At 46.4% G+C, this 25982-nt stretch overlaps 1 protein-coding gene across 9 annotated transcripts in view; it reads left to right on the top strand.

Moving 5' to 3' along the window:
* Positions 1-25982, top strand: part of KIAA1217 (KIAA1217 ortholog) — a 289157-nt gene that overhangs the window by 233054 nt on the left and 30121 nt on the right. For 6 of the 9 annotated variants that reach the window (XM_032880810.1, XM_032880809.1, XM_032880814.1 and 3 more), the window contains 3 exons: positions 10330-10434; positions 10944-10993; positions 17104-17270. In XM_032880810.1, coding sequence (XP_032736701.1) covers positions 10330-10434; positions 10944-10993; positions 17104-17270 — 322 coding nt within the window. The remainder of the gene's footprint in view (positions 1-10329; positions 10435-10943; positions 10994-17103; positions 17271-25982) is intronic. The other 3 variants (XM_032880813.1, XM_032880817.1, XM_032880812.1) reach the window with 1 other exon arrangement.

Genomic DNA, 25982 nt, shown 5'->3' with positions numbered 1-25982 from the left:
CATGCTGCTCACCAGAGATCCGTGTGGAGAGATGGCTAAGACCGGGACTGTGCCTAACGAAGCAAGGAGACGAATTGTCAAGTGTACCCCCAGGAAGAACATAAAGCAGGTGGGCAGGTGTGGAGAAAATAAAACTAAGTGTGAGCAGCGAAGAGAATTAGCTAGGCTTAAAGATCCAAGGTAGAATGTTTAGAATATCAAAACCACTTTAAAATCCATTTCAGGAAGGCAGTCAGAGTTCCATCTCTTCTGGGGTCCGGAAGCAGAAAGACAAGCCAGGATTAGGACATCCTTTTAAATGCGCCTAAGCTATGTGAGTGATGACAGAGATGCCTGACCAGGAAACACTGACATTATTAGGTCATCGGTTTTGCTGCCTAACAGTGCCTGACTGATTTCGGTTCTGGTCTGAACTGCTTTCCCACGTAGCTCTAATTATGGATCAATAAATGTTTATTGAGCCCCTCTTAAGTGCTGAGCTGCGGACTGGATACTTTACAGCGTAGAGAGAAACCTCGATGTGGTCCCCACGCACAAGGGATATAAACTAGGAAGACAGTCATAAAACATGAAAAGCGTAATACAAGCAATACCATGGCTAAGGACAGGAACTTCTGAGCTGAAAATGCAGGCTAAAACTGTTTTGTAGGAACCGCCACAGCAGTAGGATTTCACTCATGGGTGATGCCCAGGGGTGCTTTCCTTGTCACCTGAGGGTGACACCGTCTCCTAGCAAAGCAGAAGGGAAGACAACATTCCACGTCAGTGAGAGGGGGATGTTTCTCTCCCCGGGGGCTGGAGCTCCAAGGGGAAGATCTGTTCTCCACATCTCCACGTCCAGCTGGAAAGTCAGGACACGTTTCACTTGAAAACAATGAGGAACAATGATCGCACTAATAATACCCTGTAGGTTGAAGAGGCTTCCGTGGACCAGCTGGAAATCCAGCCACCATCTATTCCAAGTACTAAACAATGAAAGTACAAGTAAACTTTTCAGTTACAAGGCTGTCATAATCTGGGGACTGCTTGTGCATAATTAATTCAAAAGAAGTGATACAGACAGTAATTGCTATGAATTCAGAAAAAAAAAAGAGCCCTTTCCCGAACTTGCGCTGGCCTGGGAGCTTTCGTGAGAATGTCAGGATGGACTGCGATTCAAGGGATACACACAATGAAATGAAAAGATGTCATTTGGAAAGATGGACTGATCTCTCTCCCAAATTTGCTATATTTCTGCTTTATGGTTCTAGACAAATGACACCTGCACATGCTGTTCTGCTGGTCTCGGAAGCCAAATTGGTGTCAGTCAGTCGAATTATTACTTCCTGCACAGGAATATAACGTCATGGTTAAGTAATATTTACTTGTCGTTCCTTAGGCTGCCAGATTCAGGCAAGAGCTGACTGGTAAACATGATACTTAACCAACAGACAAATTCGTGAAGGCAGCTCTGATCTTACAAGGGATATTCTAGCCGAAATACCAGTGGAATGAATGCCATGAGGTCTGTGTTACCTTAAGCAAACCAGTTTCCCAAAAGGGAAAGCCATCCTCTGTCACTAATTAGATGACGTTAAAATGCACCCCGTATCTCCTTTGAATAGTCACAAGGTGCTGTCAGTCCGGTGGCTTAGACCCAAAACCAGAAGCAAAGCCAGAGTGACCTAAATGCTGTGCGATTCGGATCATCCCCTTCCCTTGCCTTCTTCAAAGAGAAGAGGAATACACATTTAGGGACGGGTTCTATGGCGAGAGCCGCTCAGTGTGGGGTCAGTGTGGTTCCCATCCGGCCTGAAGATGGGGTACCTCTGAGTTGCCCGATGGCCCAGGAACTGGGCAATCCCGGGTCCTCGTGATGTCCAGGCCATATTTGAGCCTCCCTCGTGACTGGTGGCCCACCCTTCTGGAGGAGATTACGGAGGTTTTACACTTGGCTTTTCTTGAGTATTTGGAGTTTTATTTTTCATAAGTGAAGTGTCAATAATTTCGCCAGGTCTAAGCATTAATTCAAACGTTCAAAAATGGCGGGTCTACAGAAGTCAGTATTGGCCACCACACTCGTGTAGGGCCAGCTGGTATGAGGGGTAAACCCCTCCTCTCCCTCCCCGACCATCTTCAGAGATGACCGGGGTCTGAGAGGCCACTCTGCTCATCGCTGACTTTACGGCAGAATCAGACAAGAGTTTTCCCACAGAGCCTGGCTTCTGGAGCTCTTCCAGCCAAATGATGTCTTTACTGTCAAACTGTTTCAATATTTTTTTTTGTCTTTGTAATAAAAATGGTATGTCCCTCACTCCTCCAGTAAACACGGACATCTAAGAAGGACAAAATGCAAAAAGACACGAGGGAGGCTAGCTCTAGGAGAGGCCTCCCTTCTTTCTCCTGAGTCTGTCTTTTGAGTTCACCCTAAGGTTTTCCACATCAGAAGCAGGTGGGAGCGGAGAGCGAATTTCCATAGCTCCCATAGGACCCCTCAAGAGACCCATCTCTCCATCACCTCTGACACCATCTCTTGTTGGAAGGTCAGTGGCAGGCCCCTGGTCAGGTAGCTGGAACACGAATGAACGGCTCTTCGTACCGGTTTGTACCTGTGCAAAAATCCACGATGTCATTTCCAGAAGCATGAAGATGAAACATTACCCTTAGGGAGGAGAAAGAAAATGCAGAGTAGGTGATTTCACAAGCCAGGGTGTAGTCTCATCCTGGGGAGCGAAGGTTCTCACCTCCAGGGAAACGAAGCGCCTCACCCCAGATGGTGAGTCACTGTCCTTGGGAGGGCCCCTGCCTGGCTAAGACTCCATGCCCTTTGCTGTAACAGGGGGATGGTAGTATGACCTCTCGATGGTTCTACCCAGCTTGAATGACATGGGAGTACGCAGGGAAGTGACCTGGAAGGTTCTATCAGAGCAGTCCGTGGCTCTGTTCTGTAGGGCCACTGGATCTGGCCCTTTGGATCTGAGAAACTGTGTCCTCATGCCTGACGTGGACTGTATTCTGGTCCCAGCCAGTACAGTCTGCCCGGAAAGCAAGCTGTGAATCAGGTTAAAGGCTACCTGGAGACCTCGCCGGCGGGTTTGCTATGCTGGGCACAACGCTCTTGGGTGATTGGGCTCCTGGGAGCACAGAGCTGGGTGTGGTTGAGCTTACTGTGACCTGCTGGGCCTGTCACGCCCCCCCTTTTTTTTGGCTTGTCAAGATCACTAAACTAGAAGGGAAGGAAAACGGTGGGGCCTAAGTAAGTTCCTTCCAACCAGAAAGTTCTGTAATTCTAGAATCCTAAGTCTGGCTGCATTTCAGACATGGTATGCTCTTGGTGTGTTGGGCAAAAGAAAATGGGCACTTCTGTTTCACAAGGGGTGCCAGGCTTTGAAGGCCCCATCTCCTCTGTGTGCTGAAAGTTCATTCAGCCTTTTACGTAACGGGTCACGAGCTCCTGGTTCCCTGGCTTCCTGTGTTTGAATGTGTTGGGCCTTGCCTACCTCCGGGACTTTGCACTTGCTCTCCCTCTGCCTCGTGCCTCCTTCTGCCCATGCGTGGTTATTGGCTCCTCACCCATGTCAGGCATTTACTTAACACCGTCAGCTCAGTGAGACCTTTATTGGCCATCTACACACACACACACACACACACACACACACACACGTATAATTAAATAAAATACCTGTTTCTACATAAGAGTATACACCTATGTTTATATACTTACATATATGTTTTTCTCTCCTTCCTTAGTTTGTTTTACCCTCCCCTCATAAGCTCCATGAGAGCAAGCCCTTTGCTTGATTCGCTGCTGCATCCACAGCTCCTAGGTCAGTGCCTGGCACACAGTCGATGTCAGAACAAGGTTTGTTGGATGAATGGAGTCCAGGGGAGGAAAGGAAGCCTCGTGCATCTCTTGTGTCCCGCAGGCGATAATGTATTTGCCTGTGCGCTTTCTCCCTCGCCCTCATCCCCGAGCCTCTGTGGGAAGACAGCCCAGGGAACAGGGAAGGCTGTTGTTATCCTAGTTGGAAAGCTGAGGAAGTGGAGACTCGGAGACGTTTGTGTTGTGACATGGGAGTGCAGCTTTGTCCCCCCGGTGGGCGGCTGTGGCTCAGCTCAGGCTCCGCGTGTCCCATCTCAGGTGTGCAACTCAGGCGTGACCGCTTCATTCATCCCGTACTTGGGTCAGAGGCCTTGACGTCCTCTTGATTGGTCTCTCTCCCACTCCCCATTTAGACAACCAGAGAAGGCTGTCCCTTACTCCAGCCCTCTTCCTCGAGCTCCCTGCTACCACACTGTTGGTGCCAGCTGCCACCCGTCTGCAACAGTGGCCTCCGACCTGTTGTCCCTACCCTGTCCCCGCCCGCCTCTGGAGCCAGAGAACAAATCTAGATTAATGCCTGCTCCAGAATTGTTGCTTCCATTGAATGTTCTTAGTCTAATTCCACTGCCCTTGCCCCAGGACTCCCCTAGTGTTTTTCCTTCTGCTAAATCCTATTCTTTTGGGCTTCATTCACGTGTCTCCTAACAGGAGGAGTTGCTCTTCCCCAGCTGACCGTCTGTGTCCGTCCTCCAGGGGCACCTGACCGCTAGGAGCACACGGATCTAGAGCCCAGCCAGCTATGCCCACCACTGTCCCACCCCCAGCTGGGTCATCCGAAGCCTGGGGTCAGCAAGAAAGACCAGTAGCATTTTCCCCCAGCACCTGTCACAGGGCTCACACTCAGTAGCAATCACTTAAATTGTTGGCAATCAAATGTCACTTGAGTCCTTTCGGGTAAATAGCACCAGTTACAAGTTAATATGTGAAAAACTATTTATTCCAAGGAACACAGCATTCTCTTCACATCTCATCATGAGCTTTCATTTTCTCAGTGCCTCAGTGAATTTATAAAGAAAGATTAGAAATAGCTTTTTTTCCCCCAGATCTTTATAAATGGGGCTCCATTTTTTGCCTGTTCCTTTACAGGCATCATTAGATGTGCATATCTTCGTGGCCATCAGTCAAATGCAGAGCATTCCAGATGAACACCGTCACTTTGGTCATTATTTCTTTGTTGAGTTGGGGAAAAGCTGGACTTTCCAGATCTAGACAGTAAAACCAGACTGAGTAAGAACCGAAGGTCAGAGTATGTCTGAAGAAGAGTCGAGCGTCTTGGAATGGCCAACTTTTGAAAGGGTTACCTGAGTAGACGTTGAAGCTCTAAGAGATAATGAATTGGAATGGGACAGAGGGGAGGCGGGCTTCCTGTGCTGAAGTCCTCTGAGGATGTGGGAATGTCTGAGATGCTGGTAGGGCATTTACGGGTGAGGAAGTCAGAATTCAGAAGCGTAGCAGTGTTGAGCAGCTGGCCAGAACAATGGGCTGAAGCAGTAAAAGGAAACATGGCGCATACCCAGTCTTCCTTCTCCATGGGCAGAGGATCAGGGGAGAGATAACAGCCTTCAAGGTCAATGTTATCAACACCATTTCTTCGTGACCCTCTGTATCTGGTTTTCGTCCAAGGACTGAGAACACAAGAAAGTGCCAGACATGGTCGCATGCAGTGGTGGGGGGACAACCTTAATGCGTACCGAACATGGCAGCCAGTTACTGGCCACGCCCACAGCGTCTCCTCAAGAAATCTAGAGGTTTCAGTGAGCAGTTAGATTGATTGGGCATTTTCAGAGGAATGTTTTTAGTTATAGAGTTCTTTCACCGATAGGTTAACTTCGGGCAGAAATAGAAAGTTTGCTGCTCAGAGTCCTATTTGAAGCTTTACCACAAATTCAGATCATTTGAATTCCAGTGTTCTGTTGAACTCTTCTGAAAACAGTGACTTTAATTACTTTGGTTTTTTTTTCCCCCCCTCATACCAGAGAATCAGGGCATGAGCAAACAAGGGCATAGCCCAGCTTTAAGCCTGTTCGCTATTCAGTTCTGGAAAATGCCTTTGGCACTGCCAAGACTAAAGGGTTTTCGTTCACTTAGATTTTCTCCCAGAAACAAACAAACAAAAAACTGACTCTGAGGAAGGAATGATGATGCTTTATTCACTGTCTCGTCCACACCAGCTTATTCTGTGCCTAGCACAGAGTAACGTGCTTTAAAACATTTGCTGATGGCTTGTCTGCTGTTCATGACTTTTGTCGGGAGATAGAGATGACAGGGAATGATCAGGAACAGACAGTAAAAATAGTCACAGAATATCAGAACTGGAAATGAATTGATGGGCCCTCTGGGAAGCACTCCCAGAAGGCCAGCCCCCCACCCCCAATCGTCATTACTGACTATCCAGAGCCAGTGGGCTCAGCGTTGGTAACTGATTCGGAAGGTAAACGACCCTCCACTGGGGTTGGTCCCATCAGCTCAGCCAGCTGTTTTCCCTCAGCTCCCCGACGCTCCTTCTGGATGGCTAAAAACACACCTTTAGGGATTCATTATAAAATTACCAGTCTCCTAGTTGTTATGGCACAAACTTGTTTTTTAATAGTCATTAATTTACCTAGAGATAAGACAATAAGAACTTAATTCAGGTTTAATGAGGCCTGGGTCAGCACAGAGGCCAGTCCCAGGTCAAAAAAGGCTGAAGGTGAAAACTTGAATCCAAAAGTTGGATAAGTGGAGTTACTGGCTAAACGTATTCCCCCCAAATGCAGACCCTTTCCTTCCCTGTCTTCTGAAGACAGAGAGCAGACCACGCACAGTCTGGGCTTTGCCTCATCACAGGCAGACGTGGGCTTTCAAGGAAAGCTGGTAGTAGCAGAGGGAGTCTAAATACTGGGATCAACACTTTCCCTGGATTGGACTTGAGTTTTTTTATTAATATTATGTTTGGGCCCCAAGAACATGCATTCAGCCAGGCTGACTTACGGCCCTAAATGACTAGTTAACCATACATACTAATCACATAAATATGGCTTATGGAATGATACAAAATGGTTTATGAAATCACTTTTAAACCATCTTTTCAACAGTAATTATACCAGTCCTGTAATACCTTAAGCCAAGGAATATTGGCAAGCATTGGCTGAAGTGTCTTTCATATGCTGATGGTTATCGTACAGAATTGCCTGCAACAAAATGACAGGGTTGTATTTAATTTCTCATCTTCCGCTGCGTTTCTCCTTTCTCCTTTTCACATTAAAACATACTTCATAACATTTCATCATGGGAGAAGGCTGCGTAAGTTTCCAGTTGCTGTAATTTAGTTAAACCATAAAATTGTTTCCAGATTACCAACCATGAAATGGAAAGACAATCTTATTTATGAATTTATAAATCAGATAATCTCCCTCAAATGAATCCTGAAACCAGAAACACTTTGATGATTAAATAGGAGGGGAAAAAGTTTTCTCATTACCATGTGTCAAAAGAATTGTATTTTTGTAAAGCGGTTTTGGTCGAGGCAGTGGAACACGCGTGTACAATCACATGGGTCGGTCACGTGCACGGCCCGCTGTTTCCTGGACAATGGGAGAGAGTTGTCTCCTGACCTTGGCCGTCAGGCTCAAGTATTCTGTACTCTCAGGGCTCTGACAGATCATGTCTCCTTCCTGGTGGCCCCACCAGTGACATAGCCCAGAGGAGGCCATGCAGGGAGCTTTGACTGCTGTCCTCAGAGAGAGAAAGGGAGAACCAAATGTGTGTGTATAGGGCCGAGAATAGGGCTTTGCCCCAGAGCATCCCAAACTCTTATCCCAGGCAGTTGGGTGATTATGTCAACATCATGTCTGATGAGGAAGGAAGAGTGGAGTGAGATTTGGGTGTCATCTTTCTCTGCATCCTAAAACCACTGTGCGGGGAAGCCCAGTGAGCAGCTGAGTACCCACTCAGCCAAGGAAAAAGCCAAAGGCATGTACGAAGCCCTTCGGACGCCTGTGTGGAGAGGACCCATGGGAATGACTCAGTTGAAAAGCTGTGTTCTGACTCTGAATGATTCAGGCGCTTTGCTTGGTTTTTGATGCTGCTGCCCTCCCTTGTTAAATGGGGTAATGAAAGCTGGTGACCAGAGAGTGATCAGAAAGGGACCTGTTCGGGGTTGCACCTAGAGCCAGTGTTGGAATCCCTTCCGCCATTTCCTCCTGTCAGGTTCTCACTTAATGCTTTATAGTCGTAGACTTAGCTGGTTCTCACCATCGCTGTCGCCTGTCTGGTTGGGTTGTCACCGTGCCTTCCTATCCCACGCTCCAGCTTCACAGGCTCCTTTAAGCCATTTCCTAACCAAGGCTGCCTAGACTCTAAAAATGAGGTGTCACTCAAGGAAGGAAGGCAGGGTGGGCGGGAGGGACGGAAGGAGGGATCTTTTGCATGTGCCTAGGATTGAGTAAGAGCTGTGAACTAGTATCATCTCAAGGATCTCTGAGTGCCCCTCTACTCGAAGTCATGAGCTTGATTCCAGCATTACTGTGGGAAGAATGGGGGCCCAGAATGACTTTCTTCTGCTGCTCGGCAGATCTCCTGAGCATCATTCATTTCCCAAGAGCCCATTTGTCTCAGTCTTTTTCTCCCACTTGGCAGGCAGCATGACCGACCACCACCATCTTTCCTTGGCCACTTGGGTCTGATAAACTTGGGATTGCCTTTGGAGGTTTACTAACCTGATTTCTTGATTAGAATTTCTTACTGAGTTCTCTGTTTGCGACATGCACTGTCTAATGGCAGAGAGGAGGCCAAAAACACAGGTAAGACTCAAAACGCTATGCCGCTCAGTTCAGCCTTCACTACTCTGCCTGGAAGCATCTGGAAATTCACTCCAGGAACTTCCACTCTATTTGCAATTTTTTCTCTCTACCCTAGTTTCTTGCAGTAGAGCAAAGAGATCATACTATTTAACACGTCAGCTGGATACTTTTCCTTACTGTGTTCACAACCAGTGACTCTTCCGATCGCGTGACTTACACCCAAGAAACTCGGGATTGTGTCAGAACCATCCATTTTAACCTAAAGAAAGCGCATGCGACTGTGGACTCAAAGTCGTAATTGTGCAATTAAGCTCAGTGTTTCATATGGCGCTACGGGTTGTACTCCTAAGGCAAAAAGCAAGGCCAGAGGTTTTTGTACAGACAGAATTACCTTTGCGAAGTTGGAGATACAGATACGTCATCTCTCGATTAGTCCAACTCAACCAGCTGTTTGTTCTCTAGTGAAAGAACAGGCCGCCATGTTTTTTTTTCCATGTGGTACCAGATAAAGAAGTTGGCTTGTGCTTAAAAGCTACGATGTCTGAATATGCTGTTTGTAGTACGGGAATCCCCAGGGCTAACACTACCAGGGGCCTGTGGGGTGGGGGACCATGGTGGAGAGTGGGGTCACATCTTTGTCTCGAGCCACCCCCCGCTGGGGCACCTGCTGAGGGGATACATTGGCAGGCGAGGTCCCCCCCCCCGCTACTCAGACCGTTCTCCGCTGTGTCCCTTGTCTTGTTGAAACCACCACGTACGTGTCATTGTGTTTCACTGGCAGTGACAGCCATTGCTGCCCACCATCCTTGTCAGGGGAGGTCACTCTGTTGTGGTGGTGTTTTTATCACGTGCTGGAAATAACGGTCATCGTTCTGCGAAACTGCCATTGGCCAGGGCTCGGAGAGGGGAGCCTGTGTGAAAGGCCAGACGGACGTGCTGTGACCTCAGAGAGCCCCAAGCAGAGGGGCTGTGCACGGTTCCTCATGGGGGGATTTTTCACTTGTGTCTTGAGATGGTCAAGTTGTCAGGGATATTTGTCTTCCTGCTGGATCCTGTGAAAGCCCCCAGATTAAGGTTCCTACGACATTAGACTCGGCAGCCCCTTGCCCCAAGTCAGACAGTGATTCCAGTCCTGTTTTTGCTTCGGAGACATCCATTTGTGTCACTCTTGGGCTGTGAAACAATTTGTACTCCACACTCGGCCTGCATCTCCATCATTGACACCAAAACCTAGGTGACAGCCTCCTAGCCCATGAGGACAGCTTGCAAGTCTGTGCCACCGGGCCCCAGCTAGCCTAGGACATGGCCGGTGTCAGCAATCAAATTGTAATAGCAGGGCAGAAAGTCACAAAAACACTGCAGGCAAACAGAGTCCTTTCAGAAGGAAGCACTTTGCCGTTTTCCAGGAGGCTTGGGCTGGCTCCTCTGTCTGGTGTTGGTTTTTTTTTTTTCTTTTTTTTTTTTTTTTTTTTTCCAGTGAGCTCAGTGGGTTAATATTAAACTCTGATCATTGAATCTTGAACCCAGCAAGGATTTGTAGGCTGTTCACGTCCCTGGGGCCGGGATGGGATGAACTTTGGCAGCCTCCTAGGTGGTCCATTTTATAACCCTCAGCGGATCATTCACCTAGACAAACCAGTCTGAAAGTCAATAATAGCTTTAACCAACGATTCTCTTGTTTTACAGAGAGAGGATGCAAGCCATGGAGAAACAGATTGCCAGTTTAACTGGCCTTGTTCAGTCGGCGCTTTTTAAAGGGCCCATTACAAGTAATAGCAAAGATGCGTCTAGGTAAAAAGAAGAAAGCAAACCAATGAAAAATAATTCGATCTGTTTCTCTTTAATCATTACGATAATCCATTCATTCAAATCCGTTTTTCTTGTAATCATCTCAAGGCTGAAAATATTCCCATCTCTATGAATCATGGTGTGTTTGTTTGTTTTCCTTCTGGTAATTCTTGGTCGAAGGTAACACTTTGGCCCAAGAAGGGTAAATGGGCTTCCCAGTGCATGTGGCTTCACGGACCCCAGCGCCGTGCCCGCGAGCACCATCCACTCGTCTCCACGTCTGCCCCATCTGAAAGTCATGAGTGCTGCTCGGCTGCATTCCACCCGCAGTGGCAAATCCACACCTGGGAAGCCTCTTCCATCCCGGCCAGTGGTGATGCTGATGCTCAAATACCCTCATTGCTTGATACCATCACGAGCTGCTGCTAATCGCTTAGACTAGTGAATGGAAGGGGCCAAAAAAAAAAACAAAATGGAAACTGTGTAGCTGACTTTCTTTCTCTTTTATTCAGCGAGAAAATGATGAAAACCACAGCCAGTAAGAGCCACACGGATAGCGCAGGTAAGTGTTTTTCCGAGCCTCGGCGGGCTGCCTTGGATTCGCTTTGGCCGGTTTCGGGGCATTTCCGAGCCGCGTAATTGGTTGGATTTCAGAGGCTTTCTGGATCACGCCCCCCTCCAACCCCAACCACCACCACCACCCCTTCCCAGCTTAATGCTGAAATTCCAGAGTAGTCACTAATTAATTCAGGGGGAGGGCGTGGCCTAAGCCCTTCGGTACTCTCCATTCCGTTTTTCTTCGTCCATTCACTCTTCTTTCATTTATTCAAGTATATGGTCCCACATCCAACAAATATGTGTGCCTGGCACTGGGCAAGGACAGTGGGCATCCCTGAGACAGGGCTGCCCGCCTAGAATTCCTAAGCCTATGGGGAAAACAGATACAGAACAAGTAATTACGAGTGATAAGACGGAGTGCAGGGTGAATATTTAACCGACAGATCTGGCCTCGACTGAGACCTTGCCCGGAGGAAGTGACAGAGGCTGAGGCCCCAAGGATGAATGGGGACTACTTAGGTGAGTGAGAGGAGAGGTTAAGAGTGGGGGCAGGGGGCAGGGAGGCATGTGTAAGTGCTGGGGAAAGGAATTTAGATGTTATTCTAAGTGCAAAGTGAAGCCATTGGAATGTTCCACAGGGAGGAAGGAGCTCAGCCCAGCTAAAGAATGGGAATGAACTGGAAGGGAGCCCGTGGTCGAGGTGGGAAGGGAAGGTGTGCTCCGACCAGGGCCAGTTTTGTAAATGCCAGCATTCCGCCCCCCCCCAGAAGCCCCAGTTATATTCCCAGTGGAGTTAACCAATATCCACGTTAATTTGATGTCCACTTTATGCGGCCGGCTCAAGGCAGGCCTCCTCTCAAGAAAATGAGATCTTCTCTTGCGTTGGATTAGAAATAGAAATTATTACCAGGGACATGTTCAGCTACTGAATGACACAGGAAGCATGTGGCCAGTTGGGTGAAACCCCTAATTTGGGGAAGCCACAGCATGTTACACAGCATGGTAGAACGGACAGATCTCGGGGCTGCCCCTGAGACCTCTGGTCGATCTGGTTCCTCCCTGGCTAAGTACAGACAGTTCAGTTGTGAAGCTGGCCGGGCTGGACGTCCAGTGTTTCCAGGCCTAATGGGATTTGTCGGTTTACTTAGAAATCAATCGGTGACCTTGGCCGCAGCCAGAGAATTATTTTGCGGAAATTGCTAAACTTGGCTTCAGACCAGTTGCCAGTTTGTTTGGGAGATGTCTGTTGGTTCTTTTATTTTCTCATCTATTGTGAACGTAAGTAGGGGAAGAAATCTTATTGAACTCGAAGAAACAGAGTGAGACGGTGGTTAGCCGGGGCTGAAGGTTGGGGGAAATCGGGAGGAGTTGGTCAAAAGTGTCAGCTTCCGGTTAGAAGATGCACAAGTTCTGGGGCATCTACTATGAGCACAGTGTTGTGATTATAGAGAACACTTCTCAGCTATATACTCAGAAGTTACCAAGAGAGTAGATCTTAAACGTTCTCACCACAAAAAGGAAGTGGCAATTACGGGACATATGATGGGCGTGTTAGCTGGTGCTACCGTAGTGATCATACTGTAATATGTAAGTGTATCATCAAATCAACACATAGTACATCTTAAAGTTACACAGTGTTCTGTGTCAATTACGCATCCACGAAGCTGGCAAGAACAAAGGGGGCCTGGTGAACTAGTGAACGCTACAACCTTCCAGGCCCCTGGATTCTATTCTAGGAACGCTGAGTACCCAATGCCGTTGTTCTAATGGAGATGCACACACTCTTTTACATTCTCCTTTTCCTCCCTTTCACTTTGGGTGACATCATCCTCATAATCACAGGAAACGTTTTGTGAGTGTCTCCTACGTGCCGGGCACTGTTCTGGGTGCTCTTCATGCCGGAACTCGTTAGGTCCTGATGCCTCTCCCCTAGATGGGGACAAGTTGTTACTCCCACGCTCCAGATGAGAACACTAAACGCATGTCCTCACACGACACATACTCACGTGGTGGTCTCCCCTGCCCCCACCTGTCATTTTACCTCATTCTTTTGTGTGAAGGTGCCCCTTAAAGCTGTGTAGGTGGTTTTCACTTCTTTGTTGCGAAAAATTTTGTAATGGTTTTGGAGCAAAGGGAAAGGAGCAGGTGTGATATCCCCGGGAAGCATTTCCCAAAGTGGAATCAGTAAGTCCAGAGGGATGAACGTGAGTACCATGGGCAATGCGCTGCCAGTTTTCTCCTCCACAAGGGCTGAGCCGGTTGGTGATGCCGCCAGCAGCTGCACGTCCGTTGCCGGGTCCCCGTGTCCCTGCTGAGTTTGGTCCCTCTCGTTCTCATGGGTCACGGCTAGGCGTGGTGCACGGGGCTTCTGTTGTCATTGCAGCCTTGTACAGTGCGCAGAATGTTTTAATTTTTCTGGAATCCTAGGAAGTAAGCTACAAGACCGAAAGTATTATCCCCCTCCTGTAGTCAAGTCCACGGAATTACAGACACATCAAGGAGCTCTTTGGGCCAAGGGTAGATCAAAAAGGGAAAACCAGATTTCCGTTACTCGAGGAATATTGGGTTTACGGTGGATCTAAGAGAACAGAGGAAGCCTCCCATTTCGAAGACGTACCATGGGTCTTATAGTGTACATTCTGTCATTTCACACACATAATCCTGTAAGGAAGATTCGAGCCACACCGCCAGGGGGCGTTACGGCCAGTCCCGCCAGTTCCCAAGCCCGTGTTCTTCCTGTCATGACAGGATACATTAAGCTCGCATCAAATTTGCATTAATAAGATTCATCTAACAGTGTACTTGACCTCAGGCAGATCTGGAAAGAGGGTGGGGAAGGGCAACATGATTAGAAAGGAGTGAGGTTGTGCGGACTAGTGTGGGCCCACTGGGAGCAGAATGCGCGTGCCTCCTGTGTGGGTGTGGAGAGCACATCCCGGTCCTGTGCATCACCTCTGCAGGGGAACTCGTTTCACGCTCTGGTTCCCACCCACCGAATTCAACTCCATCTTTAAGATTTCCGGGCCCCTGCCTCTTGACCTCAGCCCATTGCTGTGAGTCTCGGCTTTTCTACTGCCTGACACTCCCAGGTGAGGCGGGGAGGCTGGCAGGGTCTGCTCTTGCCCACTCTGCTCAGAGAAATAGTAATCACAGTTCCCCGCATTGGCCCGGTTCACCGGGATGAGCAGTTCACGTGCATTAGTTCCACGGTGCTCCCCATAGCCCACTGACCCACTTTACAGATAAGGAAAACGAGAAAGAGGTCGTGTTACCTACCTGAGGTCATACAGCTAGGATGTTGGATACTGAGAATAAATTCCTAGATTCTCATTTAAATAACTGAGTGGATAATAGTGCCACTGGCCAAAATTAGGCCTCTGGAGACAAAGAGGGTTGGGGAAGAGGAAGAGAAATAATGACTTTGACCTGCTTGTAGAGGAGCCCCGGATCAATGTCAAGGTCTTGGTATGTGCATGCGAAGAGACCTGGAGGCTGGAGACAAAGGTGTGGGAGACATTTGTAGGTGGTCCTAGTAGAAGTGAGCTCCCTGGGAAATGTGTCCAGTGAGAGGAGAAGCTTCCCAAGAAAACACCAGGATTTAAATGACTGGCTGAGGAAGAAATGAGGAAAGGCAGTGTCCGAGATGGAGGGGCAGAGAGGTAAAAAGAAAGGAAACAGGAGAGTTTAAAACTGACTGAGAAAGAAGGGAGTGAGGCAAAGCCCGATGTTGCTCACTGTCACATCGGCCCCACATCTGTGGGATTGACACCTGACCGCTGGCTGTCTTACAGGGAGCCACCGAGTGGGTGACGGAGATAGAAACCAGATGTAGTAAATTAGATGGTGAAGAAATTGGACAGATGAGTGTGGAGTCCGTAGAGAAATTTGGGGACAGACGATGCTTTTTAGAACCAGTGATTGGCATTCAGCTCTACCAGATGGTGTGTGCCGTATCGCCCTCACCGTGTTAAGAAGAGGGGACGTAGAAGGCATGTGTGTCTTCCTTTGGCTGAAGAAGAGCAGAGAAATTCCTAACCCCAAGTCGGGGGTGGCTAATGAGCCCTGTGTCATTTTCCTTGGAGAAATACCTCAATGGTACCATTTGTGGTACACCTGATACCGTATGCTGTCCGTGTGTGTGTTGGTAGCACATCCGTGTGTGTCTCTGCCTGTGGGCACAGAACCTGCCTGTGCTGATTCTAAAAGGAAAACGTCCAGTGTTGTGATCAGCCTCGGAATCCTTGATCTCGAAGGTGCTTGTTCATTGGGACATGCTGCAGTTACTGGATGTCCTAGTACCCGAGACCTTCCCAGTTGGAGAATATTCTCTGGGACCATTGCAGAGATGGCAAGTCTTCCTCTTCCGGGGGGTGATTTCAGATATGCGGGAGAGCAGCCCAGCGTAGGTCAGCGCCATGGAGTACCCAGTCAGCTTGTACAAATAACAAACAGCTCTTTGTCTGCCCTGCTGGGGTCCCTTCGGAAATCCTTACAATGCTTTCCGTTCTGTTCTCCTGACTGCCCCAAGGGGGCCATGAGAGGGCTGGTCCTCAGAGGGTGAGGAATTCGGTGGACCATCAGCGCCCATCGACATTGCTGGGAGCCTGCGAGAGGACAGCTGTGAGCACTCCCTGGCCCACGGGCATGTCAGCCCCCCCTCCCCCCAGCAGTTCCCCTGAGGCTAGGCTGTGTGCGCAGGGGAAGGATTTCCCCGAGTGCTGAGCCCAGATGGAGAGAGAGGCCACTGTGTGCACCCACTTCAGAGTGTGCAAAGCAGCAACAGGGTTTGGTCCCAGAAGGCCTGCCTGCCCTATTGCAGACCATCCTTTACAAAAAAGAGAGCTAACCAGAAGAGGGTGTGTGCGCGTGCTCACGCCTGTGTGTGTGTGTGTGTGTGTGTGTGTGTGATGTAAATTCCGTCTACTCTGGACGCTTCTTCCAGAGAACTCCATTGTCCTGTGAAACAGTGGTACTTCCTTTTGGTTCCTGTACCTTGCTGATCCTGTAAATGCTACTCGAGATCCTTGGGGAGGCATTTTCTGAATCCAACTTGATCAAATCAGGCCCTTCCCAGATGGACTTAGGAAATCCATGAGGCTTAAGTTGGACCCAAGAAGCACAAGTTTATGGCAGCTCGGAAACTAGGAAGATTTTCTTCCTGCTGCCTTTTTTGTTTCCTCTCCTAGAGAATTTTTGAACCATGCCTGATTTTCTCAGTAAACGAGATGTGAGCAGAAGTCCTGCTTCTTTTGGTCTGAAAACCCACAGGGATAAACAAGAAGACCCTGTTCTTACTACTTTCCCCTGGGCTGAATCCGCCCAGAACTAAGTATCCAGATAATACATCCGACCGTGTGAGCACCCGGTATTAGGTCCCAGACTTAAAAAAAAATGTATTTTCTATTATAAAATTACAGATACTCATCATGCAGATTTAATGATACAAAACGTAGAAATATAAACATATATAAAACTCAGGGCACTTGGGTGGCTCAGGCAGTTGGGCGACCAACTCTTGATCTCAGCTCAGGTCTTGTTCTAGCGGTTATGAGTTCAAGCCCTGTAATGGGCTCCATGTCCAGTGTGGAGCCTACTTAAAAAAATAATAAGTAAATATGTGTGTGTGTGTGTGTGTGTGTGTGTGTATACACACACATATATTTTATATATATATGTAAGTAAATATATATTTTTGAATTAAATATATTTTTTATATATCATGGAATACTAGCATCTAGAAAGAATGTTAATACTTTGTTATATATACATCTAATCTTTTCTCTGTGCAAACTTGTATAGAGGAAGGAAGGAAAGAAGGGGAAAGGGTAGGGAACGGAAAGGAAAGGAAAGGAAAAATTTAGCTTCCTTAATGTGGCATCAGTTCTGTGTTCTGCCTTCTACAACATGACATTTACAGACTGCATAGTATAACCTTGCATGAATGTGCCCTAATTTAAACCCAATTCTTTTTTTTTTTAATCCCCGCCATTTAGAGGACCGACATAATTAAAATGTTTTTCATACTGAAGGAGTTACTGGTGATCTGTGTCGGGATGGGACTCAGAGCTCCCACTTTCTGGGACCCTGAAGTTCTTGGCTCTTCTTTTCTCTTAGGAACGCTGCATGTTTCCGGAGGCAAGACTGTGGCCGCCCTGGAGTCATCAGGGGTGTCCAGCCAGCCCTTGCCGGCCAGCCCCTCGGCTCTGCACATGAGCCTGCTCGACATGAGGCGGAGTGTGGCCGAACTCAGGCTCCAGCTCCAGCAGATGCGACAGCTCCAGGTACCTGCCCAGTTCCGCATGGAGGACGTCCTCTGGCTTAGCTCCCCAGAGTCCGCGCACTCCTTCCTGCTCACCTCCCCCAACGTCCCCAGCCCCTCAGCCCCTTCCCGGGGCTCTCTCCACCCTGTGTTCCTAAAGGCGAACTGAACACCTAAAGAGGAGCCCCATCGAGGCATGGTTTCCTCTCTCACACACACAAAATCAGTCTAGATCCTTCCACCGCAACTCGAGTCAGTCTGTTACCACTTCTGTAAGCGAGGAATGCTTTTACACATGAAAAACCATTAAACATTTGTTTTTCTGGAGGACAGCTAGAAAAAAAGGAGCCCATGGAGCCTCTAATAGCCAGTTAAAACTTCCTGCTTGCAAGTGTTTTGGCTCCTTGGTCCTCCTCAGTGAGCGTGCGTGAAGGTGGGACAGGCACCTGCGCTAATTTTGCAAAGAACTGTGATGTACTTAGAAGTATGACTTTAGAATAGAGGATGAATTCATAAGGAAAAGAAGCCGTCGTGGAAGACTGGTTGAGAAACACATCTGCATTTTATCTGTGTAGAGTGTGTTCCATAATATTTTCCTTACCTTTTCCCATTTATTCGGTAACATACAAACAGTGCGGGAATCGGAAGGGAGGGAAAATGACCCTCTGTGTCACCAGTCTGGGGGAATCCATCCCATTGGTCTGATGAAGCAGAGAAATGTTTTGTGGGGTTCTGAGTAGAAGGAACTGGTGCTGTGCATTTCTTTATGAGATCGCTTTCCGAGACCTTTCTGGGATGCTTCCTGTGTCAGCCTCATGCCTCCTGCCTTTGGGGCAGGTTGGTCATTGAGGATGTGGTGCGGGCTTGGGCTCCATGTGGGGATCTTCCTGACTTCAGGAAGCTCATCTTCTAAACAGCGTGGTGTCCTCGGAGCTGGTAAGGGAGGGGTGGTGGCAGGGAAAGGGCTTCCTATCACAGCTTCGCTCCCCCTTCTGCTCACTCATGGTTGATCCCTACAATTCTCACCACCTAGTTAAAGCTAAGATGGTGATTTTGCAACCCAACAGCACTAGAGCCTAGGGTTTTTCTGGAAACCGAGGTTTTATATGAAATTTTAGTATTCATTCTAAAAAATGTTGGAAGGTATTAAAAACCAATGATTTAGTACCCTGCAAATGTGCTGGCCAGAATGGGTCTGCTGGGTCCCAGGTCTTTCCCTGGGATTTTTTTGGGAGGGTAAGCCCCTCCTCACGCGGCTACTGCCCATTAGTGCCACCTGCTGGCCATTTGGAAATTATCTCTCCTCCCTGGACCCTCACAAGAAGAATTCCTAAATCTTGAGTGTGCTTTCCAAAGCAAGCAGGTGTTGGCATGGCGGGGTTGGGGGAGCGGGGGGTAGGTAGAATTGCTTTAGTCTAAGTACCAGGCTTCCTCTGAAGTGTGGCTCATTCAATATGGAGGGTGACGTGTGTGCCTGTAGCATCACCCTGGCCTTGTTTGGTTCTCCAGCCCGTGAGGGGTGGGGGGTTCCCCACAACCCGCCTCTCCGGGTGAACCTTGAACTGTGTAGCTCGGTTTCAGAACTATCCATCCTCAAGCAACGTGGTTCTTCGGTCAAGGTCTGGGAATGCTATCTTAACCACACAGGTTCCTTTATTGCCCCGAGATTGCTCGGCCTCTCTGGCTCGGGGGGGTATAAAGAACAAAGCAAATACTCTCTTGAGCTTTGACGTGTGTGCAGTTCTAAAGAGCAGAGACATAGGGGAGGCTTAAACATTTTGTTTCCCAGCCGATGGTGGTTGTTTCTACCTCAGTCTTTATATTTCCTGTGTCCCCATCAGCCTTCCTTCCTGTCTTTTCAATCAGGGGAGTCTGTCTAAGACAAAACCAGTTTAGAATAATTAAGCCATCTCAGCACCGATTCTCCTTCAGCGTATGTGTTATACACTGAAAAGGAAGTGCAACCCCAACGTGATTATAAGTCCAAGAATGGAACTATCATTAGAAATATACGCAACTCCGTGGAGGAGTCTCTAAAGAACAAAAATTGAATTAGAAATTCAAATGTTCTTTGAACTGTGTTATAAAATAGTGAAACTGAATGAAATCTTTTGTGCTTGGCAGCCGGCTCTAGTAATTAGATAATTAAATCACTGGAAAATCCTAGACTGTAGAGCGTATCCTATTTGAGCATTTTATTTTCAGAATTGATGGATTATTCTCAGGGATAGAAATTTGATGAGGACACAGTGGGATGGGTAGTTTAAATTGGGCAAAAAGAATGTCAAGGGAGGTACAAGGAGCTAAGCAGAAGTTGAAGAAGACCACTAAAACTCTTGTTGTGTAATTCCCTCCTATCCGATTTCACATGAATTATTGGTCTAAGACAGTGGTTCTCAATCCTGGCTACCTGTTAGAATCACTTGAGGCCTTTAACAAAAATATCAGTACCTGGGCACCCCTGCTAGAGTCAGACTACACTGCTGTGAACCAGAGGTCAGGCACTGGTGATTCTAGAATGTTCTGGGGTAAGAACTCTTGCCTGTGGGTATTATGAACCCTCAGTCCTTTGAGATGCCTCTTAGAAATATTGAGATCTCAGCTATCACAAGGGTGAAGCAGAAGCGGATGGGGTAGCCACCACCCTGTAAGTGTGAAAGACACACTTGATGACATCAAAACCCTGACTTCAAAAGATGCACCTCATTCCCAGTGGCAAATAGAATGTGTTCTCTACTTAGTTATAATAGCTACAAGAGCTATATGGAACTTCCGTGTTGTCATGTTCCATTCTGAGGTAAAAGTTGGGTCGGCACTTAGCAGGCAACAATGGACAGGCAACAGGTAAAGGTCTTATACCTAACAATTGTTTCCTTCAAAAGATGATTTTCTTTATCTATTACCTTTTCTGGTGTGATTTAGAAAAAGTTTGCTCTTCCTAAGTGATGAGATCATCTTTTTTTTTTTTTTCGAAGTGCCACAGTACCTGGATTTTCCCAAAATAATCCCATGTCCACCAAAGTGATTGCCGTTCTGTCCCTCTCTGTGGGCTGAGGGGAGATATAAGCTTCTAGAAAATGTGATACAAGTTCTGTGAGGGCCAGATGAGACTTGGCCTAAAGAGAGAATGGATATATCCTACTTCTCTAATTCCCAGAGGTTCCCCTCCCCCACCCCCGGCTCCTATTTCCTTATTCTGCCTCCTGATAATTTTTTTTTTTAAGTGGGAGTTATTCTGAACTTAGCGTTCTATTTTTAAGACTACTGAGAATTTACTATGTTTTCCTAAGAGAGGAAGGAGGTAAAATACCAACACAAAAAAGAAACATAGCAGTACACGAAGATCTTGTATTTGAAATGATATAATTCAATACAGTTATCTTAAGGTGTCTTTTTAAATAAAATAGTACCTCATGGAAATGTGCCAGAATCTCATTTAACTTCTGACATCCAAAAAAAAAAAAAAATGATCATGGGACTGTGTCCCTGAGAAAAGCACACTAGAATTTGGCCTGTGCTGAGCAGATCTGTTTTTTCTGACTGGTCAGAAATAATTAATGGAACTAGTTCAGTGTCATACAGTTTACCAGGCCCTAGATAGACTCTCACACAGAGGGGCTGTCTAAGATGGGGAGTCATCTCCCAGATAGCAAGTGGTTGTTACCAGCATCTTATACATTGTTCCCTACAGCCTGGAGAACTTAACGGGGTAGTCAGGAGTCATTCTGGGGTCTGGCTATCATCAGGAAACCTCTGATTTATAGTACAACTACTTTTCAGTGTCACTGCTGGACAGAAAATCAGTCCCATTATATGACACTGTTGGTTAGACTGATAGTCTTAGGTTTTACCTAAGAAATCAGGATTTAGTATGTGAGGTACATACCTATTTTGAGGTGCGTAGAACTAGTTTTAGGCAGTTTTCTAGTCTCTGGATGTTGATGGGGCAAGTTATTTGGTTTAATTAAATATTTAATGGCCAAGAACATTATTTCTGAATATTTTTATAAAAATGTCAAAGCATAGCATTTATAATAAATTTATGTTTCCAGAATGAGGGGGTAACTGTAACAGTACCTACCTTCCCACTGTGGACAACTAGAAAACTAAAAAATAAATATATATATGTATTAAACAACTATTTCCAGGCATTGGATGACAGACAACACAGGACTGTAATCCTTGGGAGAACAGAAGCAAAGGAAGTGAAACCTACACTTGACTCAGTTTTCTGCCTGAGGGCATTTTCAGATCATGATGTAGAAAGGGATGACTGAGCAGAGCACTGACAGCCTAATTGAGAAGACAAGATCAAACTTTACAGAGCCGAAACAGCCAGAATTTGTGGAGTAGAATACCAAATAAGAGGAAGCTCTACAAAGAAAAGACTATATAAACCTGGGGTCTGTTGTTGAATAATAAGCCAAACATGTATAGTGAGAAAGATCACCAAGCCAGGCAAAAGTAGAATGGGAGGCTTTAAGCTAAAAAAAAAAAAATACCCAGAGGTCACAGGGAGCTGGGAGATGTCCATACTTTTACAAGTGAGAGTCAAGAGGCTTCACTGGTCACTGGAGCATTCAGTAAAGATCAGAGAAGAATGATGTTCCTGTCTCAGGACTAAACTAGTCCCAGAGTAAAGAATGTCCTAGATTCACCCTAACAGAGCTTAAAACCAAGCCCCTAAAGACCAAAAATGATCCACAAGTAACTGAGCCATCTGCCAGAGCAACTCCATCGGTTGAACCATCGGTTCAACCCAGAACTGCCTGTCCAGCACTCAGTCAAAAATTACTAGACATGTGATCCATAACCTTAAAAATTGACTGATAGGAAGCAACCACTAATTGCAGGGATAGCCAGAATAGCAGCAAGGTTTTTAAAGCAGCTATAATAATTATTCTCAAGGATTTAAAGAAAAACATGAACACAATAAGACAAGAAAAAGATATTAAAAAAAAATCTGAGTGTAATTTCAAGAACTGAAAAACAGTATCTGAATGGACTTATTAGAAGATATATTACTGTCAAAACAAAATATCAGTTTGAAAACAGCAATAGAAACTGTTCACACTGAAGGATAAAGAAAAAAAGACTGGAGAAAATGAATCAAAACTTAATTTGTGGAACAATATTAAGTGGTTTGAGGAAAAGAGAAACACATTAGAAGAAATAGTGGCTAGAATTTTTCTGTGATGAAAGCTGTAAATCCACAGACCAAAAAAAGTTCAACAGACCCCTGGGGTGGAGGGGAGGAATTAATAGAAAATCTTGTAGACAGCGAGACGGGGAAAGAAAAAGGTACCTTACTTGGATGCCTGGGGGCTCAGTGGGTTAAAGCCTCTGCCTTCGGCTCAGGTCATGATCCCAGGGTGCTGGGATCGAGCCCCACATCGGGCTCTCTGCTCGGCAGGGAACCTGCTTCCCCCTCTCTCTCTGCCTGCCTGCATCTCTGCCTACTTGTGATCTCTGTCTGTCAAATAAATAAATAAAATCTTAAAAAAAAAAAAAAAAAGAAAAGAAAATGGTACCTTAATTATAGGGAAATATAAATAAGAATTACCACCCAATTCTTCCGAAAGACAAAGTTAAGTCTGGAAACAATGAAATGACATAGAGGACACTTCCCAACTGGTTTTGTAAATCCAGCATTACCCTAATAGCAAAACCAGTCAAAGATAATTTAAGAAAAGAAAATATAGACCGATATCCTTCATGAAAATATGCATAACAAATCCTTACTAAAATATTAGCAGTTGAATCTGGCAATATATAAAAAAGATACTATTTATCCCAGGTATGGGATATTATCCCAGGTATGGGATGACACCTGGTTATCATCCCAGGTTGCAAGATTGTTTTAATATGAGAAAAAAAAAAGAATCAATGTATTTAACCCCATTAATGGAAAAAAGGAATAAAATCCTGCTGTTTCAATAAATACAGAAAAAACATGTGACAAAATTCAGTGCTGATGATAAAAACATTCAACACTCTAGTAGAAGGACACTTCCTTAACCTGATAAAGGATGTCTGAAAAACCTACAGAAAACATCGCTAATGCTAAAACACTACACACATTTCCCATAAAATCAGAAACAAGAGCAAGGAAGGCTTCTCTCACTTCTATTGAATACTGTACATAAGATCCTAGCCAGTGCAATAAGGCTTGAAAAAGAAAGAAAAGGCATCCCCATAGGGAGGTAAAATTGGCTTTATGCACAAATGATATGGTTGTGTATATCTGGAATCAAAAAGGCTACAAAAATTGCTACCAGAAATAAGTGAATTAAAGCAGGATCACCAGAAGCAAGTCACTATGCAAACATATGAAAATGTTAGTATGTACAGTATAAATCTATGCAGTTGATTTACATGCACAATGGAACACCACGCTGTGTTAACAAAAACGACCTCCTGAAACCCTCAACGACACACCGGATCTCGAAACCTGTATACTGAAGGGAAGAGACCACACCCACAAGACTACATATTGTGTCATTTCATGTATATGTCCGTGGAGGAGAAGAAGAGCTTGTCTTTAGGGACAGAAAGTAGATTGGTGGTTTGTTGGGGCCTGGGTTTGGGGGGGACTGGTTGCAAAGGATCACAAAAGCGTTTTCTAGGGTGTTAAAAAATGCCGTCTATCTTAGTGGTGGTTACATCGGTGCTTATACATTTATCAAAATTCACTGACATGTGCCCTTAAAATGGGGATGTTTTATTGTTTGTAAAGGATGCTTTAATAGAGGGGTTTTAAGTTAATTGACATGTAGCTATCATTGCTAAGCAAAAGTACATGTAATGATATGAACTGCTGATGACTAATTAATTTGAAGCATTTAGAGAGAGATGTGGATCTACATCTTGCCTTCAGCTTGGCATTTCACACAGTGCTGGGATGAACAGGGGCGTCCTGTGTCCTGGGGACAGTGGCCAGAGCACCAGGCAGGAGGGCCGAGGACTAGAGGAACATAGAAGGAGAACCTGGGTCTGTGTGTATTCCTTCATGATTAACTAGTGCATCATTGCCTGGGTGCCAGCACTGTGCTATGGAAAATTCCCTCTCTAGTCCTGCAGCTGGTTCCGGTAAGCCCCTCTTTCTGGAAGGAGGATCGTATAACCCGGAATGCCAGGCAAACCTTCTCTTCAGGTGAAATAATTTAAACGCCATCTGCCATGTTACCAGCCCAATAACTCGAGTATTACCTGCGGCTGCTGTCTTCTACTGTCTGTAGGTTTCTGAGTAATGTCCGGTTGAAACTCCTGTGTACGGCCCGTATGTGTCAGTACCTCCTGTGTGCCAGAAACTGAGCTTGTGACTGGGAATGAAACAGACATGTCCCGGCCTTGTTAGTAGAGCAACTGGGGGGCTTGAAAAATTACCGGGTTGAATTAAAAATACTTCAGTTCTCACCCTGATTCTGCCCTTAATGACCGAGGGACCCGGAACAAGTCACATGACCTCTGGGCTTCCCTTTTCCCATCTTCCAAATTTCAATTTTAAGAATTTTAAGTATTCCAGTAGTAATTTCCAGCCCGATAGCCACTATTAATACCCACTGCTAATGGGACCATAACTTGTTTGGAACTTGTCTGTGGGATTTGGCGGGAGGGTTCAGGACAGAGGGCTGTGTACCGAGCTCATGGCACAGTGATATCATCTCTCCATTCAAGAGTCTTTTTCTCGAATGGGGAGGCTGTTACACTTATCCTTGGTGGCACATCAGAATCATCTGAGAAGCTGAAAGAATTCCCCATGCCCAGGCTGCACAGTAGAACAGTTAAATCAGAATCTCTTGGGGGTTGGGGGTAGGACCCAGGTGTCAGTCACTTTTCAATACACTTAATCATCTACTTAATTATCCCGAGCATACCTGTGACCCCGCATCCCCCCCCACCCCTTTGGAGGAAATAGGTCTGTGGGATTTGACCCATGGCATTGAATTTAAGCGTGTCATTTTGGTACCTGGCAGTGTTGCCATGTGTATTCAACAACACTGTTGTCAGAGCACGGCAGGGCGTGAGAGCTGAGCCCAAGGCATATCTGAGCCTGTGGGCCAGCCCATATGTCTACCGTCAAGGAAGGAGTTTCAGATTCTCCTTTGTTCATCATCATTGGCATTACTGCCTAACTCGTGCATTTATCAATATTTATCGAGTACCTGCTGTGAGCGGCCCTATGTCCTGGTGTCACTGCAGAAATGGAGGAAATTGCAGGTGCAAAGTCCCTGTGGCAGAAAGGAGCCTAGAAAGTCAGAAGGCCAGAAAGGACGTTGGTGTGGCTAGAGCAGGGATTGCCAGCTGCCTATAATGGGAGGAGACAGGTGATGTGGGAAAGGGCCAGACTCCCCCCATGCCTTGTAGGCAGAGTTGTCACTGCAGAGGGCAAGGGAGGAACTCGCCCTCCATGCACTGTTTCCATACATGGTGACTTTCAGCAATATATTGGCTGTTTTTAAGACCACAATAAAAACACGTGATTAGCAGAAACAATGAGGGCATAACTATGAGTCATTCAAGAAGGTAACCCAAGAGTGGCCCATTTTTATTTGGTCCCTCCCAGACAAAATGGCAGGCCCCACCCCCGCGGCCAGGTTTGTGCCAGACGCTGTGATAAGCACATTATTCCCTCACTGAATCTCCCTTCCCAGCCTCTGAGATAGGAACGAAGATCGCCCCTTCTTATGGATAGACACAGAGAGATTACTAAGTTGCCCGAAACATGGCTACT

This window comes from Lontra canadensis, unplaced genomic scaffold, assembly GCF_010015895.1.
Source record: "Lontra canadensis isolate GAN:19392208 unplaced genomic scaffold, GSC_riverotter_1.0 scaffold72, whole genome shotgun sequence".
NCBI lineage: Eukaryota > Metazoa > Chordata > Mammalia > Carnivora > Mustelidae > Lontra > Lontra canadensis.
This window is presented reverse-complemented; position numbering and strand designations above follow the sequence as displayed.